Source organism: Podarcis melisellensis (genome assembly GCF_964234715.1).
Source record: "Podarcis melisellensis genome assembly, chromosome: 8".
Taxonomy (NCBI): domain Eukaryota; kingdom Metazoa; phylum Chordata; class Lepidosauria; order Squamata; family Lacertidae; genus Podarcis; species Podarcis melisellensis.
In genome coordinates this window covers 61,873,003-61,891,791 of record NC_138540.1, presented here as the reverse complement: position 1 = coordinate 61,891,791, position 18,789 = coordinate 61,873,003, and the positions used below count along the sequence as shown (strand labels likewise).

Genomic DNA, 18,789 nt, shown 5'->3' with positions numbered 1-18,789 from the left:
GGTAGTGACCATGCTGGCGGTTTACTTTTGAGCAATGGGGCCTAGTAATTTCACAGCAGGCCTACAATACAAACTTTTGCATGGGTCTGTCAGTTTCCTTCCTTCCCAAAGGACTCTGGATATTAAGATTTTGTGAAAGAGGCGAGCAACTGCAAATGAAATGGTTAACTTTAGAAAATATGATAAATGCTAAAATTTGCTCTTTTACGGTTTTTCTAGTCTTTTTTTGCTATTAGCTCCCTTAATTTGAAGCATACAAATACAGTACGTTTTTCACCCAAATACAGAAGGGTTGTTGTGTAAGTTTGTTTCAATAAAAAATGAGTGTATTGTTGCATCCTAAATTGATTATGGCAGAAACTTTCCATCACATGCATGAGGTAGTACCTTAAACTGCGCACACATGGATTGGCATGCGGTGGGGAACTGCAAGCAGGAACAGCAGGGTGAGTGAAAAAGGACCATGGTAGCAGTTTGGTGCTGGACCCACTTTAGCTATACTGTATAGCAGTTTTAAGATTACTGTCATGACCACGATAACACAGCATTTATGGGAATATAATGGTATCAGTTGCACAGCTATTTATTATAAGATGCACGTAATAATGAAACTGGGTTAAACCCACAGCGAACCACGTGGCACCCATAGCCTCCAGCTAGTCTGCAGCAAGGCTCTCTGGTATGCGCACAATCTGAACCTCTCTATTAGTTACATGTATTAGTAAGCCACGCCTTCTGCTGACCAAACGACCCAATCAAAGCAGAGAGAAGTTAACGGACGTTGCCCGCCTTCTAGCTACCAACTCAAATGCCTATTGTATAATTTCCCTGTCAATCTTTCTCGTATTGCGCCTCACTATTGGTTTAGCGAGTTGCATAGAGGGAGAAGCGGATTTACCCTCCGCCCTTTTTTCCTGAGAGGGAAACAACTTGACAAACTGATTGGTTAACGTCCCCATCAATCCGACCAGGGCGATTGTATATTGGATTGGCCGTGGCGGGGAGAAAGAGAGGCGGAGTTTGCGCTTGTACTGCGAGGCTATATAAAAGTGGGACAAAGGCGGCAGCGAGGCCGTTTTTACCTCAGCGCCTGCCGCCATTTTGATCTTGGTCGGACTCCGAGGAGGAGAAAAGAGTCGTGTCGCTGTACGGTACCACCCCAACCGCCACCATTTTTGCCATGTCGAGAGACCGTTTCCGTAGCCGTGGAGGCGGCTTCCATCGGCGCGGAGGCGGCGGAGGCCGAGGCGGCCTCCCGGGGAACCACGACTTCCGTTCGCCGCCGCCGGGCATGGCAGGCGGGATGGGCCAGTCCCGCGGGGGCCACCACCACATTGGCGGTGGTCTTGGAGGCCCCCCGAAGCCGGAGCCTGCCAAGCCACCCAGCTCGGCCTCCACTCCGCCTTCCTCCGCGGCCTCCGTCTCCGTTTCCTCCAGCCCAGCAGCCGCGACGCCTTCCGTGGGGCCCACCCAGAACCAGGTTGGCCAAGCGCCTCCGGCCTCTTCCTCCGCCCCCACTCCGAACTCGACCTCCGCTCCGGCTGCCTCCGCGGGGCTCCAGAGCGGCGGCCGAGGTGGGGATCAGCCGCCGTCTCAGCAGCAGTCTGCGCCGCCCAGCCAAAGTCCGGTCCAGGGGGGACCTAAAAAGGGTCCCGGTCAGTCCTCCGGAGGCGGCGGAGGACAAAGTGGCTTAAAGGGCGGGCCGGGAGGCCCCCAACAAGGAGGAGGCCCCAAGGGCGGAGGGCCCGGACAGCACCGCGGCGGCGGCGAGAGGCGCGGAGGACAAGGCCAGCATCAACACCAGCACCAGCACCCTTCGCAGCAACAGCACCAGCACTCGCAGCAGCAGCAACAGCAGGGTGCCGGCGGGGAGAAAATGTCCGATGCGGAGGTGGGTAGATTTGTGGGCCCTTAACAAGCCCTGTCATGACAGGGATTCGGGACAAGATGGCGGCTCATACGACTCGCTATTCTCTCATCGCCCTGTGCGGCGTTCCTCGGCGCCATTTTGATTGCTTGAGGTGCGCATGTGCAAGAGGGAGTAGTGTTCGGAGAGGCTCCGCGCGTTTGCTTCGGGGAGTGGGCGTGGCCATGAGTCGCTAAAACGGGTGGAGGAGTCAGTGGTGGGATTGAATAGGTAAAACTCCCTCAACTTAAATCTTGTGGTATCTTGGTTTTTTAAAAAATGTCCACCGTTGTTCACATCTTGTCCCGAAGTTTACTTTGCCCCAAAATTCTTATTCCAGATTTTGCATTCTGTCGTAGCAACAGCAATGGGAAATCTTGCTCTTTAAAGGTGGCGCTTTAAAGCTGTTAACAATGAAAATAAAGTGACTGGAAGTAGTTTACGGATCTTAAGATGGGGGTGAGAGAGGACAGGCATTTAGCACTACAATATACTTAACAAATGAAATGATTTGTTTTTTTGAGAGAGGCGAATACCCATTGTACCTATTGCGGTTTGACAGGGAAAACACTTTTGAGTGGAGTGGGAAATCATTAGCGTCCCAAAGGCTGTGTAGAAGTGTGATGGGTGTGTGAGTAAAGAGCAAAGGAGAGCTTGCATTATGGTTGCTGATATTCTCTTACTAGTTCTTGAGAAATGTAGGCAGTTTAGCCCTACAGTGGTCTGGAATGCTTATTGTTGAGAGGAGTTTTGCTCCAGATGAGGGGCTGGCTGTACTGAGGCTGCTGTAGAAAAGGCAAGAATTTGGCTTGTCATAGAAGTCTTTCTGTACTTTTGTGTAGGTATTCTAGCCATGTATTGGTGAACTCTGAAGAATGGTATTAACAGGATTGTTTCAGTAAATGACATTTGAATGGACTGGAGCTTAAGTGCCTGTTTCTGTTTTGGAGGTGCTATATTCACAGACTTGGGGATAGGGTGGGTTTGATGAACTACAGTGGCCATAACGGGATAAAGCTAGTTTCCAAAGCAGGATTATACCACAGAATGCAGCATGGTATGACTCTGAAATGTAAGCATTGACTGTAGCACGCTATGCCACTGATAAAACTCCAATTTATATTCAGTGATAATTCTAGTGAGTGTACAGATCGTATGTTTAGTAGGGATAGTGTTCAATAAGGAAACCAATGCTCTTTTTGACAAATACTTTTTGTCATGATTCTAATTGGAAAAAGTTATTCGGTCTAGAGGAGCATATTTTGGTAAGAATTTGGTATGACGGGTGGAAAACTTTGAAGTACTTTGGAAATTGCAATTGTCATAAAAAGACAGCATTGTGGCAGGCATCAATTAGAATATATTTCCTTTCCAAAAAAACGGACATACTGGAATAGGAGTTATTGAGTAACATGTACACTGATTGTGAAGCCTAGTAGAATGGGAATGGAAAATGACTAACCAAGTGGCTATAAAGCTGCTTGGTAGGGGTTTTTCCCGTCTAAGAGGAAAACTTGTTAGTTTAAAAAAATGCAACCATTGGTTATGTAAGCAAGGTGATAGCTTGGGGTGGGGCAGAAGAGTAGAACTGATTATTACAGATCGGTGTGCTGGTCTGGAATTTTGACACGCATGTAGCAAGGCACTGGAAGTGTGCAGTTCTGTAAATGTACATAAAGGAAAGGAGTTAAAAGTAACTTGATTGTCTTTTAGAGCAGACCTGGGGAATCAGGAACACACATACCCTGATGTTACTGAACCCTGCACTTCCTATCAGCCCCACCTACTATGGCCAATATAGTCAGGGATTTTTTTTATATGTAGTTATAGATATTTGCTAAGTTTTTTGATATTTTTGATGTACAACGCAACTAAAACATTGCTGAGAAGTGGTTTCTTAAGCCTTAAATGTAAGCAATAGGAGGTTATAGTTTAGCAAAATTTGGAGGGTGATACACATTAGCTACTGTTATTCTTGGGAGTAGGTTTGTATTTAGCTTAATATTTGCAGAGTTACCGTTATTCTGCATAGTTAGCAGTTCCTGCAAACTTAGTAAATAAAGTGTGTCATTAATTGTATTTTTAGGGCTTTAAAGCCAATTTGTCGCTTCTGAGACGTCCTGGAGAGAAGACCTACACGCAGCGCTGTCGTCTCTTTGTTGGGAACTTGCCTGCTGACATAACAGAGGAGGAATTTAAGAGGTTATTTTCTAAATATGGTGAACCTGGTGAAGTCTTTATCAATAAAGGAAAAGGCTTTGGCTTTATTAAACTGGTTAGTGTCATTTCTATAATTTTTTCATATGTGTTATACATAATATATTATTGCTTAACGTTCTGCATAGTTTGAATGTTAAGAATTGAAAAGTCGTAACATTTTTGTTGTTAATTTATTCACAGGAATCCCGAGCTCTGGCTGAAATTGCAAAGGCTGAACTTGATGATACTCCCATGAGAGGACGGCAGCTTCGTGTGCGTTTTGCCACCCATGCTGCTGCTCTTTCTGTGCGTAATCTCTCCCCATATGTATCCAATGAATTGCTGGAGGAAGCATTTTCTCAGTTTGGCCCAATCGAAAGAGCTATTGTGATTGTAGATGATCGTGGCAGATCAACAGGAAAGGGCATTGTTGAATTTGCATCTAAGCCAGCTGCTCGGAAAGCATTTGAACGTTGCTCTGAAGGTGTCTTTCTTTTGACAACGTGAGTAAATGTAATGATTGGAATTTGTGTGGTTATGGTAGTTTTTAATCCATTACATGCAACTTGAAACTATTTAAAGTGTCTTTTGCTCTTCCTTTTAGTACTCCAAGACCTGTTATTGTGGAGCCCCTTGAACAGTTGGATGATGAAGATGGTCTTCCAGAAAAGCTGGCTCAGAAAAATCCAATGTATCAAAAGTAAGCACATTTATCATTGATTTTACCATTTTTTTTAAAGTCTGGTTATTTGGGGGTCTGTCAGTCATGTCTTCTCAGTGATGTGTGTTTTCTGAACCTAAAAAGCCTTGAGAAATTTCCCATTAAGCTAAATGGATAGAGATCTGATTTGACATATTCATTTGATTGTTAATTTTGCTTACTAAATGCACATCATATTACATGATGTATCTGAAAAGTTTTGTTAATAGCTAAAAGTAGTTGAAGTGACATATATTGGCTAAAATTCAGTAAAATGCAATTAGTGTGATGCTGAAATTAAAACTTCATGTGGGATTACTCCAAGACATGGGAATTCAATAGCATACTTTACTCCAGAATTGGGAAATTCTGAGGCTCCGTGGGCCAAGTCCTTGTCACAATCAATCCTGCACACCAAATTTGACAAGGTTTGTTGGATTTCAGACCGGTCAATCACATGATGTCACACATGATTGACAGATATCAAAGCCTCTTTCTTACCACCTGGCCAGTGCTGCAGGAGGAGCGAGCAGCAGCAGCTGAAGGGGGAATGAAGACAATAAAAAGTTTTTTTGGTTTTTTGGGTTTCTGCAATTCCCTCCTGTGGGAAGCACAAGAAAGAAGCCTGCAGTTTACATACTTGCTTTGGCTGTCTGTGCAGATATATAGCCCATGCTGGTTAGCTGATGAGCAGGAGCCCTGGCTGGCGAAATACTTACGCAGTGCAATTCAGAATTTTACCCTGTCTTGCCATATATCGGCTGAAGTCAGCAGTGTTTGTCCATGGGACATGGGTTTCCCACCCCTGCCTTCCATTAAGATTAAGAGGGAAAGGGCAATAAACCTGCTAGCACAACATAAATTCTGCTGCTTTGGGATAACAATTTGACACATTTTACATTTGGCTAGCATTGCGTATACCTTGAATTTTAAATACGTGATTTAATGCTGACAGGGTTAGAGCCCAAATCAGAACCACTGAAAAATGAGAGAGGTATCAGTCAGTATGCTGAAGGGCACCCCAAGGATAATTCTCTGCAGTACTTTTCCCATCCGATATTTCTGTTCATTTGTCCTAATCAGAAGAGTAACTCTCTGCAGTTTTTTTAGCTGATCCTTTTTTCTATCATATATTAATGGTTCTCAGTAACTATAGTGATACCAATCTAAAAATTCCTTTATGTCCTAATTCTAAGTTTCCATATGGATTTTCACTAGTCCTGAATTTCTCATTTCTTCTTGCTGCTGACCATTTTGGTAAATCAGCTCTACTGTCATTATTAACTGGATTTTCAATTGGTATCTAGGGAGAGAGAGACTCCTCCAAGGTTTGCACAGCCTGGAAGTTTCGAATATGAATACTCTCAGCGATGGAAGTCTTTGGATGAAATGGAGAAACAACAGAGAGATCAGGTGGAGAAAAACATGAAAGATGCCAAGGACAAACTGGAAAGTGAAATGGAAGATGCATACCATGAGCATCAGGCAAATCTTTTGCGCCAAGGTATTGTGCCAGTCATTTATTGATCTCCTCCCTAGACTCAGAGCACTTGCAAAACTTGCCTGAAGAGCATTATCAGCGGAACTGAGGCCTTCTGAAGCTATGTGAGCTTTTCTGGGAAGAAGCATCTTCACCTATTGGTAAAAGGATTCTGCAGAACCTTCTGGGTCCACTATTCCTAAAGAGGCTAAATAAGCTCTGGTTCCTGCATTGCCGGGGTTGTGCTAGACTACTATTGGGGGATACCTTCCAACTTCCTAGTGCTAGGATTCTGTGACCTACTACAGTGGTGCCCCGCAAGACGAACGCCTCGCAAGACGAAAAACCCGCTAGACGAAAGGGTTTTTCCGTTTTGGAGGCGCTTCGCAGAACGAATTTCCCTATGGGGTTGCTTCACAAGACGAAAAAATCTTGCGTCCCCCGGCGGGTTTTTTTTTGTTTTTTTGCCCTTTTCCTAAGCCGCTAAGCCGCTTATCAGCTGTTCCGCTGATAAGCCGCTTAACAGCTGATCGCTGGAAGCCGCTTGACAGCTCTAGCACTAATCCGCTAAGCTGTCAATGGGCTTGCTTCGCAAGACGAAAAAACCGCTAGACAAAGAGAATAGCGGAATGGATTAATTTCGTCTAGCGAGGCACCACTGTATTGTATTCAAATATGTTATGCAGCGCAAAGTACATGATATCTTGCTGCAAGAGCTAACTGTAGAAATCTTTAAAGTACCTAAATCCCATTTACAAATGGAAGTGTAATGGTTGGAGTGCTTCTTGGAGAGGCACTGCAAGATGTGAATGTTGTCCACTTCAGACCACTGGCTGGAAGTAGTTAGGTCAGTGCCAATGCAGTGTTTGCCCCATCATAAATTTGAGGAGAACAATGTGAGTTTAAGCAGGGGAACTAGACAGCTGGTTGTATTATGTGGGGGATAAAAATTTCACTGCTAAAACTTACTTGAGCTTAACTTCACACCTGACTGCTTTTAAGAAAATTCTGATTCTGTCTTGGAATGAGCAAGATGCTTATGTATGGTGAATTGGAAATAATGTTAAATCAAATTTTCAGATCTCATGAGGCGACAAGAAGAACTGAGGCGTATGGAAGAACTTCACAATCAAGAGATGCAAAAACGCAAAGAAATCCAGCTGAGGTAAAACTACTTTTTTGTTTCATGTCTTGGAGTGCTGTTTATCATGTTTGTTTCTTATTGTGTTCAGATTATCATTGACGTTGGCTCTTTCAGCAAAGTTTGACAGTTTCATGATACTTAATAAGTACAGAGTTTTAAGTTTACAGAGATGCAGAATTTAGTGATATTCTGGAATCTAATGGATAATCTGAATTTTCAGACAGGAAGAAGAGCGCCGTAGGCGGGAGGAAGAGATGATGATCCGCCAACGTGAGATGGAAGAACAAATGAGAAGACAGAGAGAAGAAAGTTATAGTAGAATGGGTTACATGGACCCTGTAAGTTAGGGCTATGAGAATCCCAGTAATTGGTTGTCCAGGTGCTTGCACCTCATGTTTTGATCCCTAGGAGTTCAAAATACATTCTTGATTCTGTACTTGGAATTCTAAATTGTTTCTCCAGTTTTGCTGTCTATTTCAGCAATCTCGTGAGACATAGTGCTATCTTACTCTGATTTGTGTACCAAGAATGCAAAGCATGAAGTGTTTTACTCTTTCCTAAAACTCTGTATTTTGCTTTTTGTAGAGGGAGAGGGACATGAGAATGGGAGGTACCAGCACAATGAACATGGGAGGTAAATAATTTTTCAGTTAAACCTTTCACACAAGAATGATTGTAATCTATCCTGCATATAACCACCTGGATTTCTTTTATAGATCCTTATGGTACAGCTGCTCAGAAATTCCCACCTTTAGGAGGTGGTACTGGCCTTGGCTATGAAACCAGTCCTGGAGTTGGACAAGCATCTATGAGTGGCTCCATGATGGGAAGCGATATGGTAATGTATCCTGTGGCAGCTTGACTTCAATTCCAAACAAATTCCGTAGATATGAAGCACCTCTTACCTGTTTTGATTCTAGGTGATCTGCATTTTGAGTTAGGCTTCCTTTTTCCAGAAGTGTGAATAGTGCAAAGCAAGGGGCTTGTTGGGCAATGAAAACTGAGCCATGTCTTTGTTTGGTATGGTGGGAGGTCTACTTAGACACTCCTGCTTTGGGTATTGCTCTAACAGTAGCTGGTTGGGTTTGGAGTTCTTTGGTTAAGCTTGGAAGGAATTCATCAAGTCATGTCTTTGGAAAAATTACAAGTTCTTGTTGTTAGCTTAATGAGCAGAAGTGGTCTGTCACTTTCTGAACTTGAGTTAACTGTGGGACATAAAAGTGATAGTGAAATACGACGGAGGCACACTCTTCCAAGCCTAATTATAATCACTGCACCCTGTGAAACCCATACTTTTTACTACTTAATGCAGCTGATTAGTCACAGGTAGATAGTAGTGAGCAGTCAAATACAAACAGTATACCGTATTGTATTTGTTGGCTTCTGCCATAGCATGTGAACAAAGCAGTTCTTGCTCGGGGTAGGCAGGTTCTCATTGTACGGTACTTCTTGATTAAGTTGCTTGTTGATGCTTAAAGGACAATATATAATTCGGTCACAATGTTTAGATACTGCTTAAATTACCTTACTTAAGAGCCCTGTTGGATGACATCAAAGGTTTGTGGCCAATCAGATGCATCTGGATGACCACAAGGAAGGCATGAAGGCAGTAGCACTCTTTGAATTTGCTGCTCCCTAGCTAACTGGCATGTAGATTGCATAGTGCCTCTGAATTTGGAGGCTCTGTATAGCCATGGTGGACTAGTAGATATATTGATAGACTTTTCCTCCATGCATTATGCCTGTACTAGTACAGTAGGCCTTGTAAAAATATGCAGTCACACTATATGTGTGGTATGGTCTCTGGGCCTGCTTTGAATAACGTAATGGCATGGCAGCAGTGCTCATAACTGGTAAAAATATATATTCTGTAATCCAAGCGTAGTCAGTGCTGGTGTGGTGTACACATACACCTTAAGGGTATGCTCTAATCCATGATTTAAAATTCATGGCCAAGTGTGGGGACAATATGAATGTGTGCATTACAGCTTTTTGCTCACTAAGATAAACTACTAGTACCTTGTGTGCCACTTTTTTTGTGGAAACAAACCCCCCCCCCCGGAAAACTAGTTCTTAAGATGGTGTCCTAGGAACTAAGTGACCTTGCAGTTTAAAGGATTAGTTTTAGGCTTCTATTGAAATTGTATAATCAGTGCATATGAAAAACTCAAAAGTCTTGGAACTGGTGGTATTGGAAGAATGCTTGAAGTTCCAGAGGGCAGTTCTTTGCATGTAGCAATGTGCTGCCTTACCTGCTAATAACCTTTACAAGTAGTCTTTCCTCACAGGATACGCTCATTCTTGGCCCTCGGGTATTTTAAAATAACCAGGAGGAAATTTTACCAAGGTTGCTTGTTTGCACACTAGGAATTCCAGACTCTTGGTGATTCCAAGATTGGATACCTATGCAAATCAGTGAAGGGCTCATGCATGTGATTTGTCATTAGTGATTTTTGTGGTTGGAGCGTTCTAGGTTTTGGTTTGTGGGATTACTGGGGAGAAAACTGGGTGTGTATATGAGCCTTTCACAAAATAAATCTGCATGTGTATCTGGTTAAAGGGATTCATACAGTTAGTTTTCAAAGGAGCCATGCTGAATGAATTGGCTTCTAGAAAGCCTTTTTTGTATGAAAGTAGTTCTAGGTTTAACGTCACAGGACTAAACATGAAATATTTGATCCATTTCACTCTACTTGGTGCCTAATAGCTCAATAAAAGAAAATACAGCAGATAATTGGAACGTTAACTGCTCTGCTTTATTCTTGTCTGAACTTTTGTGAATCCATGGGAAACCAATTGAAAGCGTTCAGTAACTGCAGAGTCATAGTGGACTTCTTGCTAAACCTCATGAGGTTATGGACCTCCATGGGGCTGTTTAGAGCAGTCAAACTACTTAAAAAGCAAAAGGCTGTGCAAACAGTTCATATTACTTTGTCTTGGGTAGGTAAATCTATCATTAGGCTCATGTTATTCCTTGTTCTTCATTGGTGTCAACAACTTTTGCTCTCAGATTTCTGCATTTTCAGTAAGCAGACTAGTCTTGAGCCATGACAAAAAGAATGGTCTCATACTCTTAAACTGGTGAGTAGTCATCTGCTTTACATAAGATGACTCCTTTTGGGAGCTGAACCTGGCCTATGGCTAGGCTTACTTTGGGCCTTGTCGACTGACAACTTTGTGCTGCAGTACAGATGAGCAAAGTAATTGTGGCAGACTCCCAGAACGCTCTTTTTGAGACGAATTCTTAGATCAAGCCTATACTAATGATTACATTTTTAGCACTTCAGGGAGATCTTTTTGCTGAAGCAGGCATTTGAGAATGGATCAAGTTGGGAACATACCTCAAGGCATGTATTAAATTAAACTAATTATTAAATTACCCTTTTTTCCTTTCTATGTTCCCGGTACCCTGTGGATCGGCTCAATGGTGATTGTATCGACGAACGTTGACTACGGAACCTTCTAAAATATATACTTAAAACACATGGACATCAACTACATATAATGAACTCTTTAATATGTTCTAATAGCGCCCAGAGCGATTTGGGCAGGGAGGTGCGGGGCCTGTAGGTGGCCAGGGCCCTAGAGGAATGGGGCCTGGAACTCCAGCAGCTTATGGGAGAGGGAGAGAAGAATATGAAGGCCCAAACAAAAAACCCCGATTTTAGATGTGACTTGTAGATTTTCATTCCAGTTTGTTTCGTTTGTCTTGTTTAGACACTACTTTTTTTTTAATTCTTGCATTTTAGTAAGAAAGCTATGTTTTTATGGATGTTAGAAACTTAATGACCTAGAATTTGTAAGTGGTCTGGGCAAGAAAAATATAATTATGTAATGCAGTGTTCAAAACCTAGCTTTTTTGATGTATAACGTCCCTACCTTGATGGCAGTGTACGGTGTGCCATTTGAATTCCCAAGTGTAAACTTTTTTTACTGTGCTAAAATAAATAGATTAAATGTAGCAATGGTTTTTATATCGTAAACGTTATCCTTCTTGGATCCAAGTATACAGAGCAAAGATGCTGCACCTTCCATTGTGCATACATTGTTTGAAATCTAATTTGGTGTCTGGCACAACATGACCTGGGTGCTGCTTTGCTGTAAAATGTCTTAATTGAGCTACTGATCTATCAATATGCAAAGAGACCTAATTAGATCAGTATGAAATAACTTAAGAGGTGGACTCACCTTGAAAATACACCTCTACGCTCGTTCTACCAAAGTTGCAATGCAGTTAGTGTTAAGGGATTTAAAGGCTTTAATTGCCCTGCAGTTAAGGAAGCACAGGCAATCTGATGCAGATACACAAAACTTAGACTTAGTCTTGAGTAAGATGGTCGGAAAAGGGAAGTGTGTTGGCAGACATTTGGTAGTATTTGCTGCTGAGTATCTTAAAAGCACCTCCCATTTCAGGTTTCATAACATGGCTTGTATTGAACGTCTATCTGAACTTCTTTTAAAGGATTGTTCAGTGAGACATGCCCCCAACATGTTCAGTGTTATAAGACCTGGCTGCCCTATTTTACTGTTAATGTTTACTCAGAATGCTTAGAAAACACTCAGGATGGGAGGGTACTTGTATTTTATAACTCTTCTCGTTTGTGAACTGGAGTACAGAAATGAAAGTATCCTTTGTCACTTTGGGGTTAATAATGCATAGTATCCTGCACTGTAGTAAATTTCCAGACAAACCTGATGCTTGAGGTTCTAAATATTAAAATTTGGAAGTTTTGAACCTCAGGCCACACTATACATTTGGTGTTAAATCTAGTAGGGTGGTTGAATCTTTCATCCTTATTAAAAGACATGAATGAATTCAAGGTGTCCTGGACTCCATACCCTGATGGCACCTAAAATGCTGGGAGCAGTGTTTCCCAGTTCAAAAAATACTGTGGTTGATGAAATGAAGATCAACCTGATTGGTTGGACCATTCTCTGCATCTTATTCTGGATGTCTATTCAACAATTGACTATTACAGCTTTTAATCCTTCAAATGTGTTACTCTGTTTTGGCAATAACGGGCTATCTGTAATGTGTTTGCAACAGGAGCAGATAAACCTTGGTGCCATCAATTATTACATCTTGATCATACAAACTATTAGCACAAAGCTCTGTGCTATTCAACATTTTAAATGCAAGAATGCTGGGAAATGGTGGTTAAGGCTGCTGGATGTTGTTTAGTGTTTCAGTTGGATTGAGCTACATTTCCACAACCTTTCAGGAAGTTAGATCCAAAACCAGCTGCTATAGGAACAGTAGGGAAATGTTTAACTTGCAGTTCTTGAGCTGGATACCTGTGTAGAGAAACCCTTGTATACAGGTCAGTGAAACGTAAAAGTTCAGCTTCATTGTCATTTGATATTAGGGGCTCAGTCACCTGCAGGTCATTTTCTGAAAGGGTGTTCATGTGACACCCACTGGAAGAAACTCAGATTGACAGTGGTGGGGTCTCTGGACGTGGACACTAATTTTCAGTTTATTTTTCAGATTACATGCCATTTTTCCTTAGGATGCTGGCACATACCCTAAACCATGCTCTTTTCTAGTACTGTAATCTTGAAGAGTGAAGGAGGCTGATGGTCCCATTACCTTCCTAAGGTTCATTTCTTGTTTCATTCTGTCTAAATCTAGGCTGATGTTAAATCTGGACAGATATAGTGAGCTGCAGTTTATTCTTTTACCTTACCTGGCAAGTCTTGACAACTGCACATTTAAATACCTGTATAGTAGTTTGACTTCAAACCATATTAAGCAGGACCCCAAGTACCAGCAAATTAATTGATTCCGAGTTCTCATTGAATTGGGTGTTCTATTTAGTTTTATCTTTTTAAAAATGTGTTTTAAACACTTCTTTGGGCTTACATGCAGGTCCTTTTTGAGCAGAAGAGTGACTGTTACACTTCTGCATGCCCACTATGCTTTCAGTCAACAGAAGGGCCTCTGTACAAATTCCACTATCTTCCCTAGCATGCTATAACCACATCCTTGCCAGTTATAATGAAAAACTGAATTTATGTTTCTGTGCGTATTTTGTGGTATCTGCTTTTTTTAAAACAACCTCTTGGCATCTCCTGGGCAACCACTTGTGGCAGCATGCCTTTTTCTGGAGTTTGAGACTGCAATATGACACTGTTTAAAAAGTAGTGGCCTGCTACATAACAGCACTTAGTCAGCATTTTCGCAGTGCATAACTGTGAGGAACGTAGTACCACAAGTGGACATTAGGACCTGGAAGTAGTATTCCTGCTTGCTCCGAGATTCTCTTTGTCGCCTGCATACAGGTAGGTAAAAAGCACTATAATCTAACTTGGTGACTTTCTGTGTAATCTTGCTGTGGGGGTACTCTGGCATCACACTTCTGACCATGGGATTTCAGTGCAGCACTACTCATACTGTATGATGCTTAGATTTGAGGCCTAACCTGCAATCAGCATTAGGCAAGCTAACCGTGATGCTGAGATGTGTGCCTCAGACCCGTGATTCCTTCGTGCATATGACTTTTTTCCATCTTTACTGTGTACCAAAAAGATTCTTAGAGATCAATGGGGATGGGAAAGGGAGTACAACTTGTAAATATCTACTCAAGGTCCTGTTTGTTGCTCATAGGAATAAGTACTCTTAATACATTTTACACTTTCATGGCAAAATCCACATTTCAGCCCTTTATTGGCTAGAAAGCTATATATTCATATGTAACTTGCCCTGGTTGCTGGTTGGGGAGTGGTGTTTTGTAACTTTAGTGGTTAGTTATGTAATGTGTTTGGGTGGCTGTGGAATAATGGCTGTGGAATTTGTTCAAATGATACACTGAAAAATTGAGAACTCCCACTTCTCATGTTCCATATACATCTTACCAAAAAGTTGTAGCTTCTTCTGTTTCATTGATGGTGAAAATACATAATGGGGTTACATACCTAACATGTATTACCCTCCAGGTCTGTTGGCTTTGTTTGCTAGGTAGTTCAATATTCTGTGTCTTAAAAAGTGTTTCCATCTGATCTGGCACAAGAATTAGAAATATTTTACTTTGGGCTGAACTGTGCTTCTGTCAAACGTAGGTACTGTATTTCAAGGACTTTAATAATTGAGCAGGATTCATTAATGAATCTTGCATATAGCAGCAGCAGTCTCAGACTGGATAAACATGTCTTCTGTACTTTTAACAGTTTGCCACCGAAAAGTGTGTGTGAAATACTGGTATGAGCAGCATATGCATTGTGCAACTAATTCCGCCCAAGCTTAAGCTAGATCTCCAAAGTCTAGTGATAATAGTTCCACTAGGAATGCAATAAAACGACTGCAATAGTTGGATTGCAAATATGTACCAGCCACAGTACTCTGTTTTGACCAGTATGCCCAGGGTTTACTTGGTGTGGGATGATAACCAGTAAGTGTGGATCTCTGCATAATTGGGTTTAATAGATATTTCTCACTTAGACCAGATGAATTGGAATAAGGCTGTGGGGTACATACTTAAATGCAGTGACAAACAGAAATACAGTACATATCCTAGGCGGTAACTCGTCTGCTGAAAATACCACTTTGTCAGAGTGGCATGATAAATAACAAAGTGCTTGCATTGTATTCCATTTTTAAACTCTTCATTCTGGTCTTTGAATACTTTTGATTTCTTACAAAAACTGACTTAAGAGCTCAGAAGTGTGGTGCCAGAATACATTATGCGTAATCTGCTAGGCGGTTCCGATTACTGGTGCTGTCAGGAGAGAAGCACTTCATAACCTTGTGGGGGAGGGAGGCTTTACTATCCTGAGTGTGCAAAGCTTTTATTGGCTGCAGTCCCTCCCTGATAGCTCAACAGATGTTTGAGGATAGTTCGGCATTCAAACAATATCTGCTAATGATCTCCAGCTAATCAGGAAGGCCTATAGTCACTCATTCTAAATGGAGCCCAATATGAAGAGATTGTGCTTTTTTAGGTTTGTTTGGACCATTGGTTGTTTTCCACCATCACAGCTAGCAAGGTTGGAATCAACAGGTCAGTTGCAGATCTGCCTTTATGCCACTCACTGGGGTTAAGCAAATGCTGTGAGGGTGGTGGGATTGGGAGGGGGAGGAGAAAAGGGAGACCTTTCCCACTCTGGATTGTTGCATTAGCATGTGCCTATGAAAACCCATGGTGGTGTATATAAATTCCCCTCAGACAAAACTTGCATTTAATCCCTGTACAATGTGAGATGTGGGAACGGATGACGGAAATAGCTAGTGATTGAAAAGAACATAAATTTGTGTTGCTCTATCCTAAAATGTGTGTTCCTTCTAAGCTAAGATGTGGACTTGAGGAAACTGGCACATTGGCTGGCTGGCAGTGTCTCTTACCTCTTAAAGGGCTGTTTTAAGAGTTAGTTACAGGTGGAAAGGTTGTCTTTTCACTCGCTATATGCCCTTAATGAGACTGAAAAGGGACTTGGGGGGAATAGAGGGACAACTGCAGAAAAAAAGCTAGAAAGATTGATAAACAAATTCCAATTTCTGTTGTGAAGATTTCAGGAGACATTTAGACTGGCCTTCCTTTAGTTCAAAGGACTATTTGCTTCGGGGTTGGGGGTGTATGGCAACAATTCAGAAAAGCAACCACATAGTTGAATGCAATGGCTTTGCATCTGCACGTAAGGGGTAACGTACCTCTGGCTGCATATCCTTATGCTTAGGTTGGCAGTTGGGATTTAATTCATTCAGACTAGTTGTGTTTGTTCACTATAATGTGTTTCAATATTTGAAATAAAGCATTCAGCTTCTACTTGTGCCCCATGCTACTTCCCAACAACTGAATATTGATAGAATTTGTAATTTCCCCTCAATTTACTATTCCATACATTTTATGTTTAAACTTAAAACTTCGTTTTCAGAAACTCTGCAGTCTGTATTCCCTTAGTAACTTCCGTTCTTATCCTTATAGGTGAAGGCAATACCAGCTGGGTGAAACCAGAGTGCTTCTGCATATGAGGTAAGACTCTCAAATGAATGCATTTTCCTGTGACCAGGTGCTAAACACTTGGGGATAAGGGGCTGCTGATTTCTGAGATCAGACTTGAATGTTAACAATGATTAAGGGTTATTTGAGAGCATCTCCATCATCTGTCTACCCTTAAAATGGAGGAATCCGCTTATGCGGTCCTGCACCTTCTTTCACCTGCACCATGGACTGCAGGATCCTGCCACTTAGCTGATTTCCACTGTGTGTTGTGGAGGTTTGACCTTTCCTTTTGGTATAAGCAAGTGGATGGGGTCACAGAAAGAAAAGGTGTTTCTGCCTGCTTTTGCTTTAACTGCCCACTGCTGGTATGTAGCCCCCAACCATTTCCTCTGAGGAAAAATGCAGCCCTTTATTTGAAGGGTGTCTACCAAATATACCTTATGTAATCTTTATCCTTCCTGTTGCGCTATCTTGTTTCTTCCCTCTGACTTTGTCATTGGCTAGCAACACTAGAGGTAGCAGCCGAAGAGGTAGCAAGTTTCTGTCTATTGTTTGGTGCAATTTATGTGCTGTGTACTTGGTGGTGTATGGTACAGAATACTAGCTCTGGGTTTTTTTCTTCACTTGATAAGGGCAAGCCTATTTTCTTAAACCGATCAGCTGTGGTTTCAAATTAACAAATGTACAGTGATGTCTGTGGTGTTTATTCAGAAGTAAGCCTTATTGTGCTAAGTGAGACTTTCAAACTTAAATGATTTGCCATCTATCAGAAAATTTGTAGCATTAAATACGGAGTGGAAAAGTGGCTTTTACCCGTGCTATTGGAAATGGCTACTTAATTGGCATTTTATGTTTGTAAGTCTGCAAATCAAGACACAGGTTGATCATGATTTTAGAATTATTATCATGTATCACTTAAGAAATATCCTGTAAGGAAGTCTCCTGTGTTATATTGGTTCAGGGAGGTAAGCAAGAAATTCTAATTGTTAGCTGTGGCAAAACCCCCCCCTAAGCTATATACTAGCAAAGATCAGGAAATTCTCGCTTGATGCTAAGGTTACCTAAGGTATAAGTGGTAGATCTTTATTCTGTGACTTCCTTTGATTTCATTAATTGTCCAATATTGAATGTTAATACTACAATGAATTGATAACAAATTCATTGTATTGGAAGCATTTTCTTTCGAGTTAGAAGTGTAAAGAGCCGAGAGTCCCTTGCCTAAAGAAGTGAAGTTTATCCCACCGTTAGCCAGTACCAAATTACCCTTAACGTACCTTGTGAAAAGCTTTGAATAATGCTTATTTGGATTTTTTCTTAGTCATGTAGTAATTCAAACTTTACTTTTTTACAGTAAGCATTAGCCAGTAGGTCCCAGCACGATTGAATGAAGGAGAATGGAAAACCATAACTATGCTATAGAGGTATGTAGTAGAATAGCTGCATACTAAACTTTAGGACATTTTTACCGTAATAATTTGTTTTTGTAAGCAGCCATTTTCTAAATGCATACTTGGCATTACAGGACAAATGTGTTAGAAGGAAGAAAATTGCTTATGTGTAAGTTAATACTGATTCAAAACTATGCATGTGAAAATGCTGATAAGCATACAAACGATGCTACTCAAGTAGAAACATCCTTCTGAACAGTGCTGCAGTCCTGTTACTCTGGAGGGGAAAATAGAGAGGTTCAGAATCTGGTAATGTAGCTAAAATGTATGTTTCTCTTAATATACTTGCTGTGTTAATTTGTATCTGATATGCCAGGTTCTGATTTAATATTAATAATAGCATAACTGATGTTTAGCTGTTAAAACTTTGCTCTTGTTTTAGCTGTTGAATGCATACTGTTTTCCTAGTGCTAAGATTCTAACTTTTATTCCGCAGGAGAAAGAAGCTGTTCCTGCATTTCGAAGGAAAGTGTACAGGGCTTCAGTTGCAGTCTCTTAAATTTTCAATAAATTATTCAAACTTTGAAGTGTGATTACTCTCCTTTATAAAAAGTTCATGCAGTGCTCTAATATAGTTTGAACTCCTTGAAAAATTTGAAGTTCATGCAGTGCTCTAATATAATTTGAACTCCTGGAAAAAATTGATTCTTACTCTTGTTTATCAAGGTTTAGAAGTGCTAAACTTGAGTTATGTACTTTAAGTGAAAATCTGCTTCTAGAAGGCTAGATTGTACTAGTAGAGGAAATCCCACTGAATTGATTTGCAAAATGCTACAGCATGGTTACCAACAAGAGTGTGATACCCCATCAACATACTACAACTGGATGCCTATTTGTTACTAGGCCAGGTTCAAAGTTTTACAATTGATATATAGATTGGGAACAGTTTACTTAAGGGATTGCCTTGCCCCATACATCACAAAGGGATTGCCTTGCCCCATATGTCACCTTTGGTATCAATAAGACACCAGGGAGG

General features: G+C 41.3%; 1 protein-coding gene across 4 annotated transcripts; it reads left to right on the top strand.

Annotated features, from left to right (window-relative positions):
* The first annotated feature begins 1,050 nt into the window (after positions 1–1,050).
* SFPQ (splicing factor proline and glutamine rich) lies at positions 1,051–18,340 on the top strand. 4 transcript variants are annotated; one of them, XM_081921199.1, is made up of 12 exons: positions 1,051–1,891; positions 3,993–4,181; positions 4,307–4,608; positions 4,710–4,805; positions 6,113–6,309; positions 7,366–7,450; positions 7,650–7,767; positions 8,015–8,063; positions 8,146–8,267; positions 16,348–16,395; positions 17,717–17,786; positions 18,250–18,340. In XM_081921199.1, the coding sequence occupies exons 1-10, from the start codon at positions 1,181–1,183 to the stop codon at positions 16,369–16,371; spliced, it is 1,893 nt and encodes a 630-aa protein (XP_081777325.1). In that variant the 5' UTR covers positions 1,051–1,180; the 3' UTR covers positions 16,372–16,395; positions 17,717–17,786; positions 18,250–18,340. The 4 variants fall into 4 exon arrangements, with proteins under 4 accessions (XP_081777325.1, XP_081777326.1, XP_081777323.1 ...); XM_081921200.1 differs by having other exon boundaries at positions 17,717–17,790; XM_081921197.1 differs by having other exon boundaries at positions 1,052–1,891; positions 10,960–16,395.
* Positions 18,341–18,789: the final 449 nt, after the last annotated feature.

What these genes read in the sequence shown, in the direction of transcription:
- SFPQ (XM_081921197.1), top strand. Translation starts at nt 1,181, where the DNA reads ATGTCGAGAGACCGTTTCCGTAGCCGTGGAGGCGGCTTCCATCGGCGC. An exon ending in GCTTTGGCTTTATTAAACTG is followed by an intron (nt 4,182 to 4,306) that starts GTTAGTGTCATT and finishes ATTTATTCACAG; the next exon opens with GAATCCCGAGCTCTGGCTGA. An exon ending in CCATGATGGGAAGCGATATG is followed by an intron (nt 8,268 to 10,959) that starts GTAATGTATCCT and finishes ATGTTCTAATAG; the next exon opens with CGCCCAGAGCGATTTGGGCA.